The 17,217-nt window shown below is 41.6% G+C and overlaps 1 protein-coding gene and 1 long non-coding RNA gene across 3 annotated transcripts in view; one reads left to right on the plus strand and one right to left on the minus strand.

The window, feature by feature from the left end:
- LOC136588785 (uncharacterized) overlaps window positions 1-17,217 on the minus strand; it is a 134,936-nt gene that overhangs the window by 90,529 nt on the left and 27,190 nt on the right. For both annotated transcript variants that reach the window (XR_010787604.1, XR_010787605.1), the window contains exon 3: window positions 16,808-16,902. This is a non-coding gene — a long non-coding RNA (uncharacterized lncRNA). The remainder of the gene's footprint in view (window positions 1-16,807; window positions 16,903-17,217) is intronic.
- Window positions 1-17,217, plus strand: part of PLXDC1 (plexin domain containing 1) — a 54,956-nt gene that overhangs the window by 34,781 nt on the left and 2,958 nt on the right. Inside the window, exons 6-13 of the mRNA XM_066588240.1 lie at window positions 2,513-2,631; window positions 7,871-7,967; window positions 9,848-9,943; window positions 12,216-12,297; window positions 14,253-14,313; window positions 14,417-14,540; window positions 15,786-15,815; window positions 15,906-16,045. Coding sequence (XP_066444337.1) covers window positions 2,513-2,631; window positions 7,871-7,967; window positions 9,848-9,943; window positions 12,216-12,297; window positions 14,253-14,313; window positions 14,417-14,540; window positions 15,786-15,815; window positions 15,906-16,045 — 749 coding nt within the window. The remainder of the gene's footprint in view (window positions 1-2,512; window positions 2,632-7,870; window positions 7,968-9,847; window positions 9,944-12,215; window positions 12,298-14,252; window positions 14,314-14,416; window positions 14,541-15,785; window positions 15,816-15,905; window positions 16,046-17,217) is intronic.

Consider the following 17,217-nt stretch of genomic DNA (forward strand, 5'->3'; position numbering starts at 1 on the left):
AACTGCTGAAGCGATTTTGATGAAATTTGGCAGGGCGATAGCTTGCATGTTGAGGAAGGACATAGGCTACCTTTTATCCCGAAAATTTATAGCGTTCTCTAGGGAGCGCAACAAGACAGATTTGGTGATGCACAGGCGCACCTCTGCTCCACCGTCACAACGTGCGGCGAGGTGGAGGGGAACGGGTGCAAATCGTAAGCTATGCATACACAAACGGGCAGACACGTGAGGGCAGATGTCATTGCCACAGGTATGCGATTATTACGTTTGGTGGAGGGGCAGGGTTTCTCAATTTTCATGGTGCTTTGATAGAATTTGATTGGGTAGGAGGTACCTAGGAACACTAAGTAATACTATTCTAAAAGACCACTTTTCACTGAAATATGTGAGTGGTCATATCAAAGAGATTTCACTGCAGTTATATATATAAAAAAAAAAAAATATATATATATATATATATATATATATATACACAATGAATGGCTACTTTATTATAATTGCAGCTTCCCTCGATGGAAATTAGACCTGTGAGCCCAGAGTACAGTATAAAATCAAGTGACAAGATTTCCATGAATCAGTTTCAGTGTGAATACACATTACAATGGGAAATCAAGTGATCTGAGCGACTTTGAATGAGGCCTGGCCATCAGTGCTAGACTAGCTGAGGCCAGGATTTCATTGCCAACTTTTTGGGGTTTTCTCATGCACTAGTGTTGAGATTATACCGAGAATGGTGTGATTGAGGAAAGATATCCACCGTAAAGAGATGCTGTGGATAGAAACAATTCATCAGCATAAGGGGGTGAAAGGATGATGTTAAGAATTGTTCTAATGAACAGGTGGTGGGCAGTCAAGTAAATTACAGCTGAAAACAATGCTGATGCTCAAACTATTTTGTTAGAAAGCAAACCCGTCTGTCACGTTATGGTCCTGGGACCTGTAGTTCTATGGGTTTCCAGGAGCACACTACTCAAGGTGTGGTTGATTTGGCTGGCTGATGGTGTGGAGTTCTCCAGCCAATCATCATCTGACTTGTGCGCATACATATCAGCTGGTCATTTTGCCATTTATCTCTCAGAACTCTGGTGCTTGAAGTCATGCATATTCCGTTTCAATGCAAGTTGCATGCATGAGGTTCTGGGTGGGATTGCTTTGTGTCCGTTTGTTGATTACAACAGTGACCCTTTATTTTGCAGTCACTTGGTGTGAACAGGGTTGTGTTCTGTGTATGTCTCTAGGTGTTGACTACACTTGGTGTGAACTTTCCTGTTTCACTGTGTATATTGTATTTCCCTTGTCTGGTATTCCTACCTGTTACCATTTAGGGCGAGCCAGGCCCCTAGGTTCCAGTATGAGGTCATCCCTAATGGGACGATCGCCCCGCTTGTAGGAAGGGTTTTCCGTTTGTGGTTTTAGAGGTCTTGTTAGAGTAGGGACTTACAAGACAATGAGGCCCCTTGGCATGGGCTTCTGAGCTTACGTATTCTGGCCAAAATTCGAACTAATACCTCGTACGTACTTGTTTATATTTTGATCTACCTATGAGCTGTAGTACACTTGGTAAGTGTTTTGGCATCTGTTGTCTTTATTGTTGTATTCACGTCTCATTTGTTTCGGTGTCCATTCGTGTGAGCCTATTCCTATATAGGTTGCGTTCATGTAGGTCGTTGTTCCCACGGCTTGCATGGAGGTAACAGCATAGTTCCTTGACATAGATGGACTATAACAGCAGACGACCAGTTCCAGTGCTATTGTTAACTTAGAGAAACAAAATCAAGACTCCAGTGGGCAAAACAGAACAAAAATTGTATCACTAAACAGTGCAAAAACATTGCCTGGTCAGACTGACCCAGATATCTGTTGCACCACGCTGACGATAGGTCAGAATTTGGTGCTAACAGCATAAATCAATGAACCCTTTTTGTCAGGTGTTAACAATTCAGGCTGGTGGGGGTGGGGTAATGGTGTGAAGAATGTTCTCTTGGCATGTGCTGGATCCTGAGATATTGTGAATGGATTCCATCTTAAATTGCTGTGGTTCTGAAGGCCAAAGGAGGTCCAACAATCTATTAGATTGATGTCTCTAATAAAGTAGCCATTCAGTGTATGCTTTAATTCAATGTTCCCCAACTCCAGTCCTCAGGGACCGCCAACAGGTCATGTTTTCAGGATTTCCTCAGTATTGCACAGGTGATGTAATTATTGTCGGTGCCTCAGACATTGCCACAGGTGATCTTACTACAGGATATCCTGAAAACATGGCCTGTTAGTGGTCCCTGAGGACTGGAGTTGGGGACCCCTGCTTTAATTGAATCATTATGAAGAGCTAAAGACAATTATGGTAGGATCATTTTTAGTACCAAGGAATTCTGATAAACAATTGCAAATTATAAAAGTGTCACCTTTAGGCCATTCCCTCATTTCACAAAAACACACCCATTAGTTGCAATCTGCACCAGAAAACTGGCATATTTCCAATAGTAAATCTGCCCCATTGGATTGTCCCTGACAGGTACATGTTTTGTGGTTCAGTGGAACAAAGTTCGCCTCCATGACAGGGAAAATGCTGGAGACTTCACCTTCCTAGCTGCCTTATTTAAGGATGGACGGATCATGTTTGGGTACAAAGAGGTACTATATCTGTTTACTATTATTCTTCTTAAATAAGCATATTTTTACTTGGATGAATAAAGAAAATAGTATATTATTGAATTACATTGAGAAAAAATATATACATTTTTCATAATTTGAATAATATTTGACAATGTGAAACCTAAATGTCCGCATCAACATTTCATATATTTTTTTTTAAAACAATACATTCTATTGGTTAATATTTTTAATTTGATGCCTGATTTAGTTTGTGGCATGCATTGGGCTTTCTTAGGGTACCAGTACCTTTTTAAGGTTACATTTTACATAGAGAAAAATTCACAGAAACCGTATAAAATTCTAATTTTCTTCTTTTTTTCTATTTGTAATTCAGAGTAACAATGTGGAAAAAATTATTTATAAATAAAAAAAAAACTCCCACTCCTTTGTATAACAATATAATATACATGTACTCCGATGAGCTTATCACTGGAATATTTTGGAACAATGGTCTCTATATTTATTTTTTGGTATTTCCTATAATTAACTGGTAATTCGGCTCGCTTTAACCGCTATGTTTCTCACTTTTCATTGCTGAGAGCTCATCATCACATCTCCCTGTCACTTCATTAGGGTTGAACTGACAAAGTGCCGGCCCAATGTCTCATCTGGCAGAGTGCTGCTATACATGTACATTTGCCACTAAAGTGGAGTACTTATATATACATCCTAGCTACACGTTACATCAGCAATTAAGATATAATATACATATATATCGTATAGTGGACATAAAGGGGTTAACTTACACAGTAGTTACCTATAAATGACTTTAGACAGTTTTCTTACTTCTAGAGGAGTTAATGTGCTTACCCCATAAATAAATGTCACTATGTTATAGTGAAGTGTCAAAATGTTGTAAATTCCTTTACTGCCTCTTGGTAGCATGAAATATGAGGCGTGGTGAGAGAGCCGTACATTACTCATTTGGCCCCTGCTCTGTGGCGCCGTACTCTGTACCAGGAGATGTTGTGCACGAGACATTAAGATACTTCACTTTGTATCATTTCATTCCCAATGGAGAGTTCAGTCTGACATACAGAAGTGTTTAGAACAGAGGTATGATTTTTAATGTACTGGAACAAGTAGCTGTGCCATTTTCCAGGAGAACATATTGTCTTTTATTGCTGAGAATAAAACAACATCTTAATCAATAGTGAACTAAATTACAATACAAAAGGTGGCATTTGCATCTCCTCCTGTTTACTAGATCGCAGCTGGATGTTACAATGCTTTATTCTAGTTATGATCCCATAAACTGCAAGCCCTGATATTCTAGAAGTGATTTACAGCTATGAAGTTCAAGAAGATCTGTCATCTTTTGACTTATAATAAATGTTATATTACAATATATTCTCTTGGGCTCACTGCTCTCAATGACATATCACATATTTATACATGATGTCAGACACTCAGGCTGGGGCAACATACAGACATTTGTCACCAAACAGCTTCACATGTTTACTGTTGCATGAACGGTTTCCAAAAGACAACTACAAGCACAAGTGGCCCGAGACTCTTTAAGGATACATGCAGACAGGGGTGATTACAAAGTTGGGCCTGAGATTCTTGGGTGCAACTCGCATTGGATAGCACTTAGACATCCCGACCACATGCTGTCTGATATGCTGAACACCGCTCATTGACATGTGCTTTCGTCTGAAAATCAGACAAGAATAGGACATGATGCTATTTCTTTTTTCTACTTAGACTATTCGTCGGAGTACAAAAAAGCCCATGAGCATACACCCCTTCAAGTGAATGGGTGCAATTTCCATCAGATTTTTGGACAAGAAAATCAGTCCGAAAATCGGATGAAAATTGTCTGTGCGCGCGTACCCTTAGGCTTTCTATTGATATATTTGCTGTACAATACTTACAGAAAAATCTTAGTTGCACACATCTTAGAAGCTTGTCTACTGGGTCTCTACACAGGCTGATTCAGACTCTATGAGGGGACGAACGTTCATTCCCATATGAGTTCCATCCTTGTCAGCAGCATGTATCCCATTTAAGGGAGATGTGCTGCCAACAACAATGATTTTTTGTGCCACATAAAGGATGTGATCACCTGACAAATGTGTGTTTGGTCATTCGTAGAGTGAACCTTAACACAGGCCAATGATCAAGGCTCTTAAATCAATGTATTTTTATGGATAAGAGATCTGAGACCCCAAAATTCTCCTATAGTGTTTGCCATTGTTGCATGCATGTTGGAAATAACAAAAACAGGGGAGAATGAAGAGGAAAATTAAAACTAGAATTGTAGCTACTTTGTTGTGGTCCGGGCCCCAGCGCTGTGTCACTTCTGGTTCCGGTGAGTGGGGTTACTTACATGTTTTCTCAAAGCTCTATGCTTTGTCCTACCTACGACTCCCAAAGCGGCTATACTGAGTCTCGGAGTAAATCTCTTATAGCCCTTCCACACAGCAATTGATTTAGACAGAAATCCATGGGACATGGGTGCTGTTGTGGCCCACACATGAACGTTGATGATACAGCTGCAGCTTCTGCACTTTTGGCCAGGCAATGAACGCTACGTTAGCTAGTGACACAACGTACATTGTTCTGGCCGAAAGTAAAAGGATCTGAATGTACATAATGAATACCAGAAGGGTTAAAAGATTAAGTATAAGGTGCAACCTAGATATATATATGATTGCACATAGATGATATAAAAAAGCACATGCAGAATGGGAGGAATTGGGCTAAGCAGCAGCACATGTGAAAAAGACTTGGGTATGCTAATAGATCATAGACTGAACATGAGTTAACAATGTGATGCAGCAGCCAAAAAGGAAAACACAAACCTGGGATGTATTAAGAGAAGCATAGAGTCTACATCACGTGACGTTATTATCCCCCTCTACTCTTCCTTAGTCAGACCTCATCTGGAATACTGTGTCCAGTTCTGGGGACCCAGATCTAAAAAGGACATAACACATAATTTGCAGACCACTCACCATCTTGGTAACTCTTCTCTGAACTTGTTTCAGTTTGTCTATAAGGAACGGTTTAACGATCTGGAAATATTTAGCTTGCAAAAAAGGCTGAGAGGAGACTTAATAGCTGTCTACAAATATCTGAAGGGCCGTCACCGTGCAGAGGGATCAGCCCTATTCTCATTTGTACAAGGAAAGACTAGAAGCAATGGGATGAAACTGAAAGGGAGAAGACACAAATTAGATATTAGGCAGTGAGGGTGATGAATGAGTACAACAGGTTACCACGGGAGGTGGTGAGTTCTTCTTCTACGGAAATCTTCAAACGGAGGCTGGAAACATATCTGTCTGGGATGATTTAGTGATCCTGCACTGAGCAGGGGGTTGGACCCGATGACCCTAGAGGTCCCTACCAACTCTACCATTCTATGACTTTTGTTCAAAACAAGAGTTCAGACAAGAAAAAGTTTAGGCACCATAAACTGCATTTAATGGAGTTCAAAGAAGACAAACAGATTAAACACATAAACCAAACTGGACCCAGGCATGAGAGAAACAGAGATGTGACCAGCATGCATGCTAAAACCAGAATAAAGTCAGCAGAATAAGAGTCACTCTCTGAGTCAAGGGCCCAGAATATATGTGCACAGAACAATGGCAACAGGCTGGCTGGACAATCCACCTCACAGCCAGCCTAATCAATCACCACCTGCAGAGTTGTGCTCCTGTCAATCCAAAGCCCCACAATAACCAGTAGTACATGCTGACACACTGTGACATATGCAACCATGCAGAAAACTTTAAGGCTGGGGTCACACAGGATGGTGGAATTCCCACACCGAAAAACCACGAGAATACAGCTGGAAAAGCGCAACTTCAAAACCCGCAGCCCTTGGCCACGGGTTTTTGAGCGTTTTTTCCGTCGACATTCCGCTGCATCTTTCTCTCCCTATAGAGAGGCCGCTGCGGAAAAAAGAATTGACATGCTGCGGAATTGAATTCCACGCCGCATGTCAGTTTTCGTGCGGCTTGGCCGCAGCATGTGGACGAGATTTTTGCAAAATCTTGTCGACTTTGCTAGCTAATCCTGGGACTAGGAGCCACGGCAATTCCGCCCTGTGTGAACCCAGCCTTAGGCTGGATTCAGACGAACATATATCGGCTCGGTTTTCACGCCCAGCCGATATACGTTGTCTCTCTCTGCAGGGGGGGAGGCTGGAAGAGCCAGGAGCAGTGCTCTGAGCTCCTGCCCCCTCTCTGTCTCCTCTTCGCCCCTCTGCACCATTTGCAATGAGGAGAGGCGGGACGGGGCGGGGCTAATTAGCGGAACTTAGTCCCACCTCCTTTCATTGCAAATAGTGCAGAGGGGCGGAGAGGAGGCAGAGAGGGGGCGGGAGCTCAGTTCCTGCTCCTGGGCTTTTCCATCCTCCCCCCCTGCAGATGAGGACACCGTATATCGGCTCGGCGTGAAAATCGAGCCGATATACGGTTGTCTGAATCCACCCTTAAGGTGCATTCAAGCAGGGTGTATTTGCTGCAGATTTTCCATAGCAGAAAAGCAGCAGTGAGTATGCAGCATAAATGGTGCAGATTTTGCGGAAGGTTTCAAGCTTTGCATTTCAAAAGGTTGAAATCCGATGTCAAAATACCACAGCATAATCTGACATGTTGAGGATTTAGAATCCACGGCATACTTCAAATACACTGCGAATTCTGCACTGAATTTTTCTGCTCCACTTGGATGACATTTTTTTCCAAGTCTCATCCACATACCTTGTACTGTAAATGCTGTGGATTTCCAGCTTGCGTGAAGGCACCTTATGTTCCCACAAGAACATACGCATTGGATAAATCTGATCTATATTTCATTGGAAAACCTTTTAACACAGATTTCTGCTTCAGATTTTCATTTCTGCAGCCACGAATCTGCACATGGATTTTTGCCTTGTTCAACGTAGTTAATTGGCATGCAATAAGCCCCACACAGATTCCCTATCACTAAGTCTCAAGTAACTTTTTTTTTCTACAACAAGGATTTAAATGGTTTAAGTGGAAAAATCTGCATTGTATAAACTGGGAAGCGGATTCCCATTGAAATGAATGGGCCACTTTTTGACACGTCTTTCATGTAGAAAATCCACAAGGAATCGCCGTGAATTCCAGATCAAGTTCACGGTGAAACCCAGTACTTGAACAAGGCCTTAGGGACTGACATAATTGACAACTTGTGTGTTCAGAGAATTGCTGTGTTCATACACTGAATTCTAACTCTTTTGCAGATTCCTCTACCAGTACAAAACATCAGCTCGGAGCAGCACCCTGTGAAATCCGGCCTCTCCGATGCTTTTGTTCTTGACCATTCCTTAGAAGATGCAGGTAAGTTACAAAATGTTAATTCTATAATGTGGAGGTAAAACTCGCAGAATTGTGACATACCCAGTGTCTTATTATATATGGCAATGAGAGGAACTCAAGAGCTATCCATCATGCACTTATATGTGAAGAAAACAGCTGGAGACATTCACAGGAAATTGGGATGTTTTCCTTGAATGCCACTTCTTTAATCTATATTAATAAAATATTAAACAAAAGTAGCTACTCTGTGGAATGCTTGATACTACATGATATTCCACTGACAATCAGATTGCTAAAATGATACAATGGAGTCCTCATTCCAGCCTATCCTCCCACCACCAGCACTGTAATCTCCAATATCAACACTCCTAAACCTTAAGGCCTCCTTCACACGGGCGACACCGCATCGCTGCGAGAAAATCGCAGCAATATCGCATCGCTGCATCATACGATATCGCTGCGATTTTCTCTCAGCAATACCGCAATTTTGTAGCGCTACAAAGTCGCATGTGACGCTACAAAATCACGTGACTTTGTAGCATCTGCTACTGTCAAAGCTGCATCACATCGCATGCAAAACCGCGTTAGGAAGGCTCTATAGAGAAACATGGGCTACAAAACCTCGCGTGTCGCGGGCATATCGCTGTACCTGCGAGGTTTGTGTGTCGTTTCGTAGTATGCTACAAAACATCTCATGTGTGAAGGAACCCATAGGAAACCACGGGCTTCTCATACATGCGATTTGTAGCATCGTAGCAATGCAACAAAATCATGCGACTTTGTTGCCAATGTGAAGGAGGCCTAAAACAAAGGCCCTATTCACATGGTGGCGCATGCTCGTCAATTCTTCATTTCCATTCATTTGAGACTACTTAAACTACAGCTCAGAATTTTCTGAGTGCAGATTTCAAATGTGCATTTTGGAAAAAGAAGAAATGACTTGTCGTTTCTAGACCGGATTCCAAAACAGAGTCCACATGTGGACCAGCCCCACTGAATGGGACCAATCTGTGTGCAGCCCTGCAGCAGCTGCATATATAAATCTGATGTCTGCAACGGACCAACATGGACGGTAGCGATGTGAACATGGGCTAAGTGTTTAATGTAAAAATACACTTCTCAGCAATAGGTAAGGTTTCAAACCAGGCAGTGATACACCAGTGAGGCTGCATTCAAACGGGCGAGTATGAGATCAGTCTCGCAAAAGAACAATGCGAGAAAAAGGCATCATGTCGCATCTTTGCAACATGCAGTTTTCACACTCGTGAAAATTGAATGTTGATTCAATAGGAAAATAGTAAAATTGCATCACACTTGCATAAAAATTGCATAAACATGCGACTGCAATTTTCTTCAACTCCCATAGAAAATAATGGCCTATTTTTGCCAAAAATAGCACATATAGCATTTTTTTAAATCTCAATCCAACAAAGAAAAAAAAAATCACTCACATGACGTCATCAATAGTTGATTGGCCAGGGTCCACCATTGATCTCAATGAGAGCCATGGCTGTACTTACAAGCGCCAGCCACTAGGCTTCCACTCCAACCTCTGTTATTGCAGTGCTGCCAGCTTGTGTCCGCACAGCTGATCATTTGGGGTCCCAAGCGGCAGACCCTGGCCGATCAACTATTGACAACCTATTCTGATGATAGGCCATCAACAGTATTTCAATGGAAAACCCCTTTAATCATTTAAATCCATTAGTTATGGAGACGTGCAATATGTAACCATATTTGTATGGGTCAGATATTCAGTGTCAAAATCGGCTGTGTGATGCATCCTTAATACATATATCTGCACTGTACAAAAGAGAGAATACTGAAAAGCACTTCTAGGATGCAAAATATGATAACGTAAGAATCAAAATATTGATTTATATTTTCCTTCTGCCATCCAGAATCCCGGAGGCGCTCTATCTACGAATATCATCGGGTACAGGTGGATCTCGATAGGATTAAAAGTCAAACAGTTGTGGAATTCACCCCTCTACCAAGTAATCTAAAAACATTACATATATGACAGAATCTCCTAGTGTCATCCTATTGATTTGAGTTCTGGGATGTGAGTCCCCTTAATGACACCGCCCTTTTCTTTTTCTTCATTTTTGTTTTTTCCTCCCCACTTTCAAAAACCCGTTTATTTATCCATCGATGCAGCAGTCTGAGGGCTTGTTTTTTGTGAGATGAGTTGTATTTTCCAGCAGTACTATTTCATGTACCATATAATACTGAACAACTTTTATAAATTTAAGTAGAGTTAAATGGAAAAAAAAAAAAAAACACAATTCGGACATCTTTGGGGAGATGGGGGGGGGGGGGGGGTGTCCTGTTTTTATGGCGTACACAGTGGCAAAAATGACATGATAATTTTATTCCATTGGTCAATAAGATTTCAAATTTATTTAGCTTTTTTTTGCTGTACTAGTTTTAAAAAATAACATATTTGAAAAAAATAATTTTCTGCCGCCATAACTTTTTTACTTTTCAATCGATATAGTTGTGTGAGGGCTCGTGTTTTTGCGGGAACTCCTGTTTTTATTGGTAGCATTTTGGAGTATATATGACTTTTTGATTTCTTTTTATCTTAGAGCTTATTCAGATGTGCATATAACAGCCAGGTTTTCATGCCCAGCTGATATACAATGTCCCTTTCTGCAGGAGGAGGAGGCAAGACGGTCCGGAAGCAGTGCACTGAGCTCCCGCCCCCTGCCACTGTTTGCAATGGCAGGGGTGGAACGGGGCGGAGCTAGTTTCTGCCCTGTCTCGCCCCCTCCCATTGCAAATAGTGGTGAGGGGCGGAGAGAGGGGGCGTGAGCTCAGTGCACTGCTCCCAACCCAGCCCCCCTGCAGAGAGGGACAGCGTATATCGGCCGGGTGTGGAAACCCAGCCGATATACGCACATCTGAATAAGCCCTTAGAGACAGGGTGATCAAAAAAAGCACAATTCTGGTGTTGTGTAATTATTTCTACTGACGACATTTACTGTGGGTTAAATAATATGTTACTTTGATGGATTGGACACAGCAATAACAAATATGGTTCCTTTTTGTGTTGATATTGTTATAAAAATGGAAAAATGAGTGAAGGTTTGGTGGGGGTTTTGATTTTAACTTTTTTTCCTCATTTCTACATTCTTTTTTAGTTCCCATTGGGAACTTGACCTTTTGTTTGATCGCTTATGTGGTGTAATGCAATACCATAGTATTGCATTATACCACGTTTTGACAGACAGTAGAAATAGGAAAGTCCCGCAGCACACCTAACACATGCACTTCAGTGCAGAGGTTCCAGTCTGTATATGCCAAGCCACCTGTGGGGTCATGAACCAAACCCCTTGGATACCATTACGTTTTGACAGACAGGCATATCTTGATAGACAATCAGTCATGTCAGCCGTGGGGGCTATGGCAACCGAACAGCACGTTGTCCCAGGGGGCCATTCAGGACCCTTGAACACCGATATGGGTGTTTAAAGAGTTAACAGCAGCAATCGGTGTTTATTGCAGCTGTTGCGGGTGGGTGTTAGCTGTCAAAAAAAACTAGCACCTGCCATGCAATGAATGGATCAGCTCTCGATCTCACTCCATACAAACTTGCACGCCCAGAATATAACTGTACACCCTAGGGCGTGAAGAGTTCAAACTGTTTTTAAGATATGAAAATCCGAATGATCACCCAACAACAGAGGAGAGCTTGTAAAAATTCACTGGCATTTTGAAAATGGGGAAGTTTGCCTGTTTAGGACACGTATTTGCATTGCATTAAGTCAATGGAGGTTGAAATTAGGATATGTAATACATTACTTCAGCCTCTATTGTATTATATTACAGCTCCGTAATAGTAAATTTCACCAGGGAACTCGCTTACCTCTCCCTAGAAGAGCTGTGCTTGTATTTTACTGCTGTGGGGCTTCACAGGGTTATGATGTACTTCACATACCGGTAGCTCTTGTGAACTACAGCACAATTTGCAGGGATATATAATTATGTAAAGCTCAGATTCTGTCCTACGTATATGCAAACATATAAGGGAGTACTTCATTTTCTACAAAACTATTAGGTATTGCCAGTGTGTTTTACAATGAATGCTGCTGGCGTTTCTCCCATTCCTGTACATTTCCTTCCTTTAACACAAAAACGTCAATTGCAAATATGAAGTAGGTGGCATTGTTTCTATACAAATTCATGCCCATAAAGGTAACAAGCAGGTGACTTTAGGCAATGTATTTAGATGACACTGAACACCTGTACCTTCCTTGAATACAGCATGCCTGCAGTACACAACCTGTGACCAGTGTCTGACATTTGCTTCTAGCCTCAACTGTAGCTGGTGTCATGTCCTACAAAGGTGAGTGTACAATTATACAATACTAAAGACCGTATGAAAGACAGGCTGAAATACTAGGATTAAAAAACAAAAGGGCAGGTTCATTAAGTTTTAAAGAATAGACTCTAGTTATATATCTCCACTTCCTCTCGCTGTTGGGGTTCCTTGCAACTTGGTCCCCTTCTCTTCTCTATCTACACAGCCCCAATTGGACAAACCATCCTCCAACACCATCTCTATGCTGACGACACCTAACTATACACCTCTTCCTGTGTGATCTCTGAACCATTCCTCCAAAACATCACCAACTGTCTGCCCGCTGTCTCTAACACTATGTACTCCCTTTTTCTCAAACTTAACCTCTCAAACTCTCGTTTTTCCGCCTTCCAACTGACCTCCCCGCAACATCTCCATTCCAGTGTCTGGCACCATCATAACCCCCAGACAGCACGCCCGCTGCCTTGGGGGTCACACTGGACTCTGACCTCTCCTTTACCCCCCACATCCAATCTCTGGCCTGAACATACCACATGCACCTCAGAAATATTGCTAAAATCTGGCCGTTCCTCACCACAGACACGCTAAAGACATTTGTTGTCGCCCTCATCCACTCCCGACTCGACTACTACAACTTGCTGCTCATCGGCCTTTCCCTCACCAGACTCTCCCCTCTCCAATCCATACTAAATGCGGCAGCTAGGGTAATTTTTCTATCCAACCGTTACTCAGACGCCTCTGCACTATGCCAGTCACTTCATTGGCTGCTCATCCACTGCAGAACTAAATTGAAACTCCTCACCCTCACCCATAAAGCTCTCCATGGCGCCGCACCACCATACATCGCCTCCCTCCTGTCCGTACACCACCCAGCCCGCACACTCCGATCCGCTAAAACACTCAGACTAAACATCCCTCTAATATGAATCTCTGATGCTCGTCTTCAGGACTTCTATAGAGCAGCACCCATCCTCTGGAACACTCTAGCCCAAGGCATCCGGACAATTCCCGATGCACGAAATTTCAGATGCGCCTTAAAAACTCACCTCTTCAGGGAAGCATACCAAATCCCCTGACCTAGTCGACCTGCCCCTCCCTATGGCTTCCCACACCTTCACCCTGCTTATCTCATTCGACCTCTACCCCTGCACCTCCTCACAGCCCCACCCCGTTTGCTTTCTAATAACTGATTTCCATACGAAATTCCCGTACTGCCTGTGTTCCCCCTATGTCAATCCCCCCTTCCTCTTGTACCTCCTGTATCACCCCCACCCCATTTGTTTCAAACTGATTGTATATCAAATGTAATTGCTATATTGTTTGTGTTTCTCCCATGATTGAAAGCGCTGCGCAATAAGTTGGCGCTATACAAATAAAGATTATTATATGAAAGTTGGGCAAACCGCTTTTGTTTGGGCCAATGGACCATCTAATCTAACTCTCCCCAAATGGCAGATGTCAGGGAAAGAATGATCAGGCATGTCAATTTTAAATATACCCACTTCTTTGTTCTCACGGAAATAAATGGGAACCTGTCACCTTCGAACAGCACCATAAATTAAGTTATGGCGCTGTTCGAGGAGGTGATGAGGAGACGGGGATGTGATTTTTATACTCACCAGTGATCTGCATCACCTTCCCGAACAGCATCACAACTTAGCTTACCTTTAAAGCTCTGCCATCGCTGTCTGTCTGTCAACGTATTCCCCTCTCCCTATTGAGAACATATGCATGGTCCACTAAGCCAGGCATGCATGTGTATGGAGGGGTTAGGAATACAGTTGTCAGCTTGTTTAGCCGAAAGTTGTATAGGCAGGCACCTTTAGATACACCACATGGTAACTCTCCCAGAAGATTCCTTTAGTGGGATGATCTCTTTGTTAGTGTGTAAATAAACAAAACACTATAAGACTGTATAAAGTTACTGCCTATAATGCAATTAATTTCCAGCTACTTCTTTTATACACAATGATGTGCAGATGCTCCAGAGGCATTGACCGATATCGACAGGAGTGGATAACATTTGGATGTGAGAAAGAGGTGCGTATTCTTTAATATTGCTGGAAATTATACATGTATACATCTGTGCTATATAAATATAAGTGAATAAAGTAATCTCTTTTTCCCATTGTCATACCAAAAGGCCCAAAATACGATGTGTGAGGAGTACACAGACTTCTACACCACAGCCAACGCCACAATCCAAACCACCTCAGTTGAAAAGGAATTATCCACATCGACAACTTCTATAGATCTCACTACAGAAGGTAATGATTAGCTGATTAGTATAGAATCATTAGACATGTCCTTTCTTAACTTATTTTTAAACCCAAAATTTCCCAAGATGTATGATGTGAAATGTTAGCCCCTCAGTGACCACCCATACATCTTTTGATGGCAGTTACTTACGGGATTTTATCTGATGCCGGCCTTTTTTACAGAACAGCTCTCCCATGTAGGTAGAAACGGGGGTCCGGCTGTTAGCAAGATATTAAATTATATAAATTTGGCATTGATGTAATCGTACTGACCCACAGAATTAATTTAACATATTTATACCGCACAGTGAACACTGTAAAAAAGAACACATTCCAAAATTGCAGATTTTGTTAATCTTGCCTGTAGAAAAAAAAAAAAAGAAGAGTAAAAAGTGATCAAAATGTTGTATGTTCACAAAAATGGGATAAATAAAGAATAGAGCTCTTTCCAAAACAAAAACAAGCCCACATAGAGCTAATTTAACAGAAAAATAAAAATATTATGGCTCTTTCAATGTGGAGACCCACCAAATTTACCGCTATACTTTCTTATGGCCCATTAAGACGGGACAAATGTCGGGCAAACGATGCTCGATACTCGTCCCCGCATGCACTTGCTCCTGTGCTCTTGCACGGGAGCTAGTATCGCTGTCTCGCTCACAGAGCAGCCAGCAGGGGGGCGGGGAGGCTGCAGGAGATTTCTATCCTCTCACTCCCCCGCCCTTCTCTATTGACTTAACATAAGAGCCGTTCAATACTGATTGGCTTCCTATTAAGACCGAACGATCAGCTGATGGTCCATCATTTATGCAGCATAAATGATGGATGATAAGCTGAACAATGATCGTTCAGTATTGAATGACCGCTATGTTAAGTCAGTGGAGAAGGGCAGGGGAGCAAGAGGATAGAAATCCCCCAGCCACCCCGCTGTGAGGCAGCGGTACTACTTCTGTGCAACAGCACGAGAGCGAGTATGTGTGAGGACGAGTGTCAAGCATCGTTTGACTGACATTCGCCCGTCCAAATGGGCCTTTAGTGTTCTTTGCATTCTCAGAAATTTTCATGAACACAGAGCATCAACATGAAAATGTAAAAGCAATTAACACTGTTTCAGTAGTTTGTTTTTGTCACATTTGTGTAAGGGGATGTATCACTTATATTTTGTTTTACTAATTAAACCCAGATAGTGTAAAAAGATTCTCTTATCGAATCAATTTTTATTTTCCTTTAATATGCAAATTTGCTTTTATATAGATGACACAAAACTGACCCATGAGGGAGATGGTGAGTAAACAGACAAGTATGGTTAAACTTTAGTTGGCATTACTAATTACCTAACTGTATATATATAACACACATATTCTACTGTTTCAGAGATACCTAAAGATATTCCAAAGAAGAGTGGCACAATCGTGGGTATAATACTGGCAGTTCTGCTAATCGCAGTTATAATTCTGGCTGCCATCTATATAAACCATCATAAAGGAAAACAAGGGAGACACTGCTGTATGGAGGTGAGTGTTACATGTACTGTGCCAAACCTCAAAACATTCAGAATGCATATGTATTACTACAAAAAAAAGAGAGAGTTTAAAATTGAGTTGTCCTATGATGTTCTCGAAGGTTTAAAAACATAAAAAAATATTTTTGATTAAATACCCTAAATACAGTGGTCATGCTTTTTTAATCAAATGCATTAATGGAGGGGGCTACAGCGTCTTGCACATATAGGCTCGTGGGAAATGAATCCGATTACAATATATTATACTGCATGTAATCAAACGTCTCATAAATGTCAAGTCTGAAGAAATTCATGGCATTTTACTTGTGTGTATTTAAACAGACTTATGGTCTAAGCAGACAGTCTTTAAAGGGAACCTGTCATGTCCGCTAAGCACCATAATGTAAGTTATATTGCTAATAGAACATGAAATGTGGAGTTCGGCTGTACTTTTTAGACTTGCCCAGCTACCTGTTCACTCGCTGTCACGCCTTGAAGTCAGCGTTTAGTCTATGAGCGTGATTCTTGTCTTCAAGTTTTGCACATACATATATACTGCGCTCTATAGAAGTGCACTGACTGAAAATAAAAACCATGCCCATACACCATGCGCCGACTTCCAGGGTTTACAGCGAGTGAACAGGGAGCCAGGTAAGTATAAAAAGTACACCACCAGACGCCATATTCCCCGTGCCATGAGCAGCATAACTTAGTGTATGGTGCTTATCGGATGCAATGGGTTCCCTTTAAGAAGTAGAGAACATTGGATTCTTACTGGCAGCAGTGACCTGGAAGCTTCCTCGGGACCAAGACTTGTAGAATCCTGTCTTTGTATTTTAGCCTGATGAGGTCAATAGGATCAAACCTAAACTGTATAAAAATGTTTAATTAGTGTTCATGGCAAACATGGCTTCTTTATTGTGCATTTGTCAGTTAATTTGCAGGTCACTATATAGAGCGGGCTCTCAAGATCATCTTCTATAACAAATGGATTAAAGTTATCAAAATATATTTATAAATAAGAGACTAAAGATAGAGCAATAACATAATGACATATAGAAAGCCCAGTACAAAATATTAAATAACTCCAATATGAGAAATTATAACATAGGATATGTCTCATTGCATTGTATCTGCCCTGCAACAATCACATACTGTATATACCTAACGAGGTTATTTTACTAA

The sequence above is a fragment of the Eleutherodactylus coqui genome, chromosome 13 (genome assembly GCF_035609145.1).
Source record: "Eleutherodactylus coqui strain aEleCoq1 chromosome 13, aEleCoq1.hap1, whole genome shotgun sequence".
Classification (NCBI taxonomy): domain Eukaryota; kingdom Metazoa; phylum Chordata; class Amphibia; order Anura; family Eleutherodactylidae; genus Eleutherodactylus; species Eleutherodactylus coqui.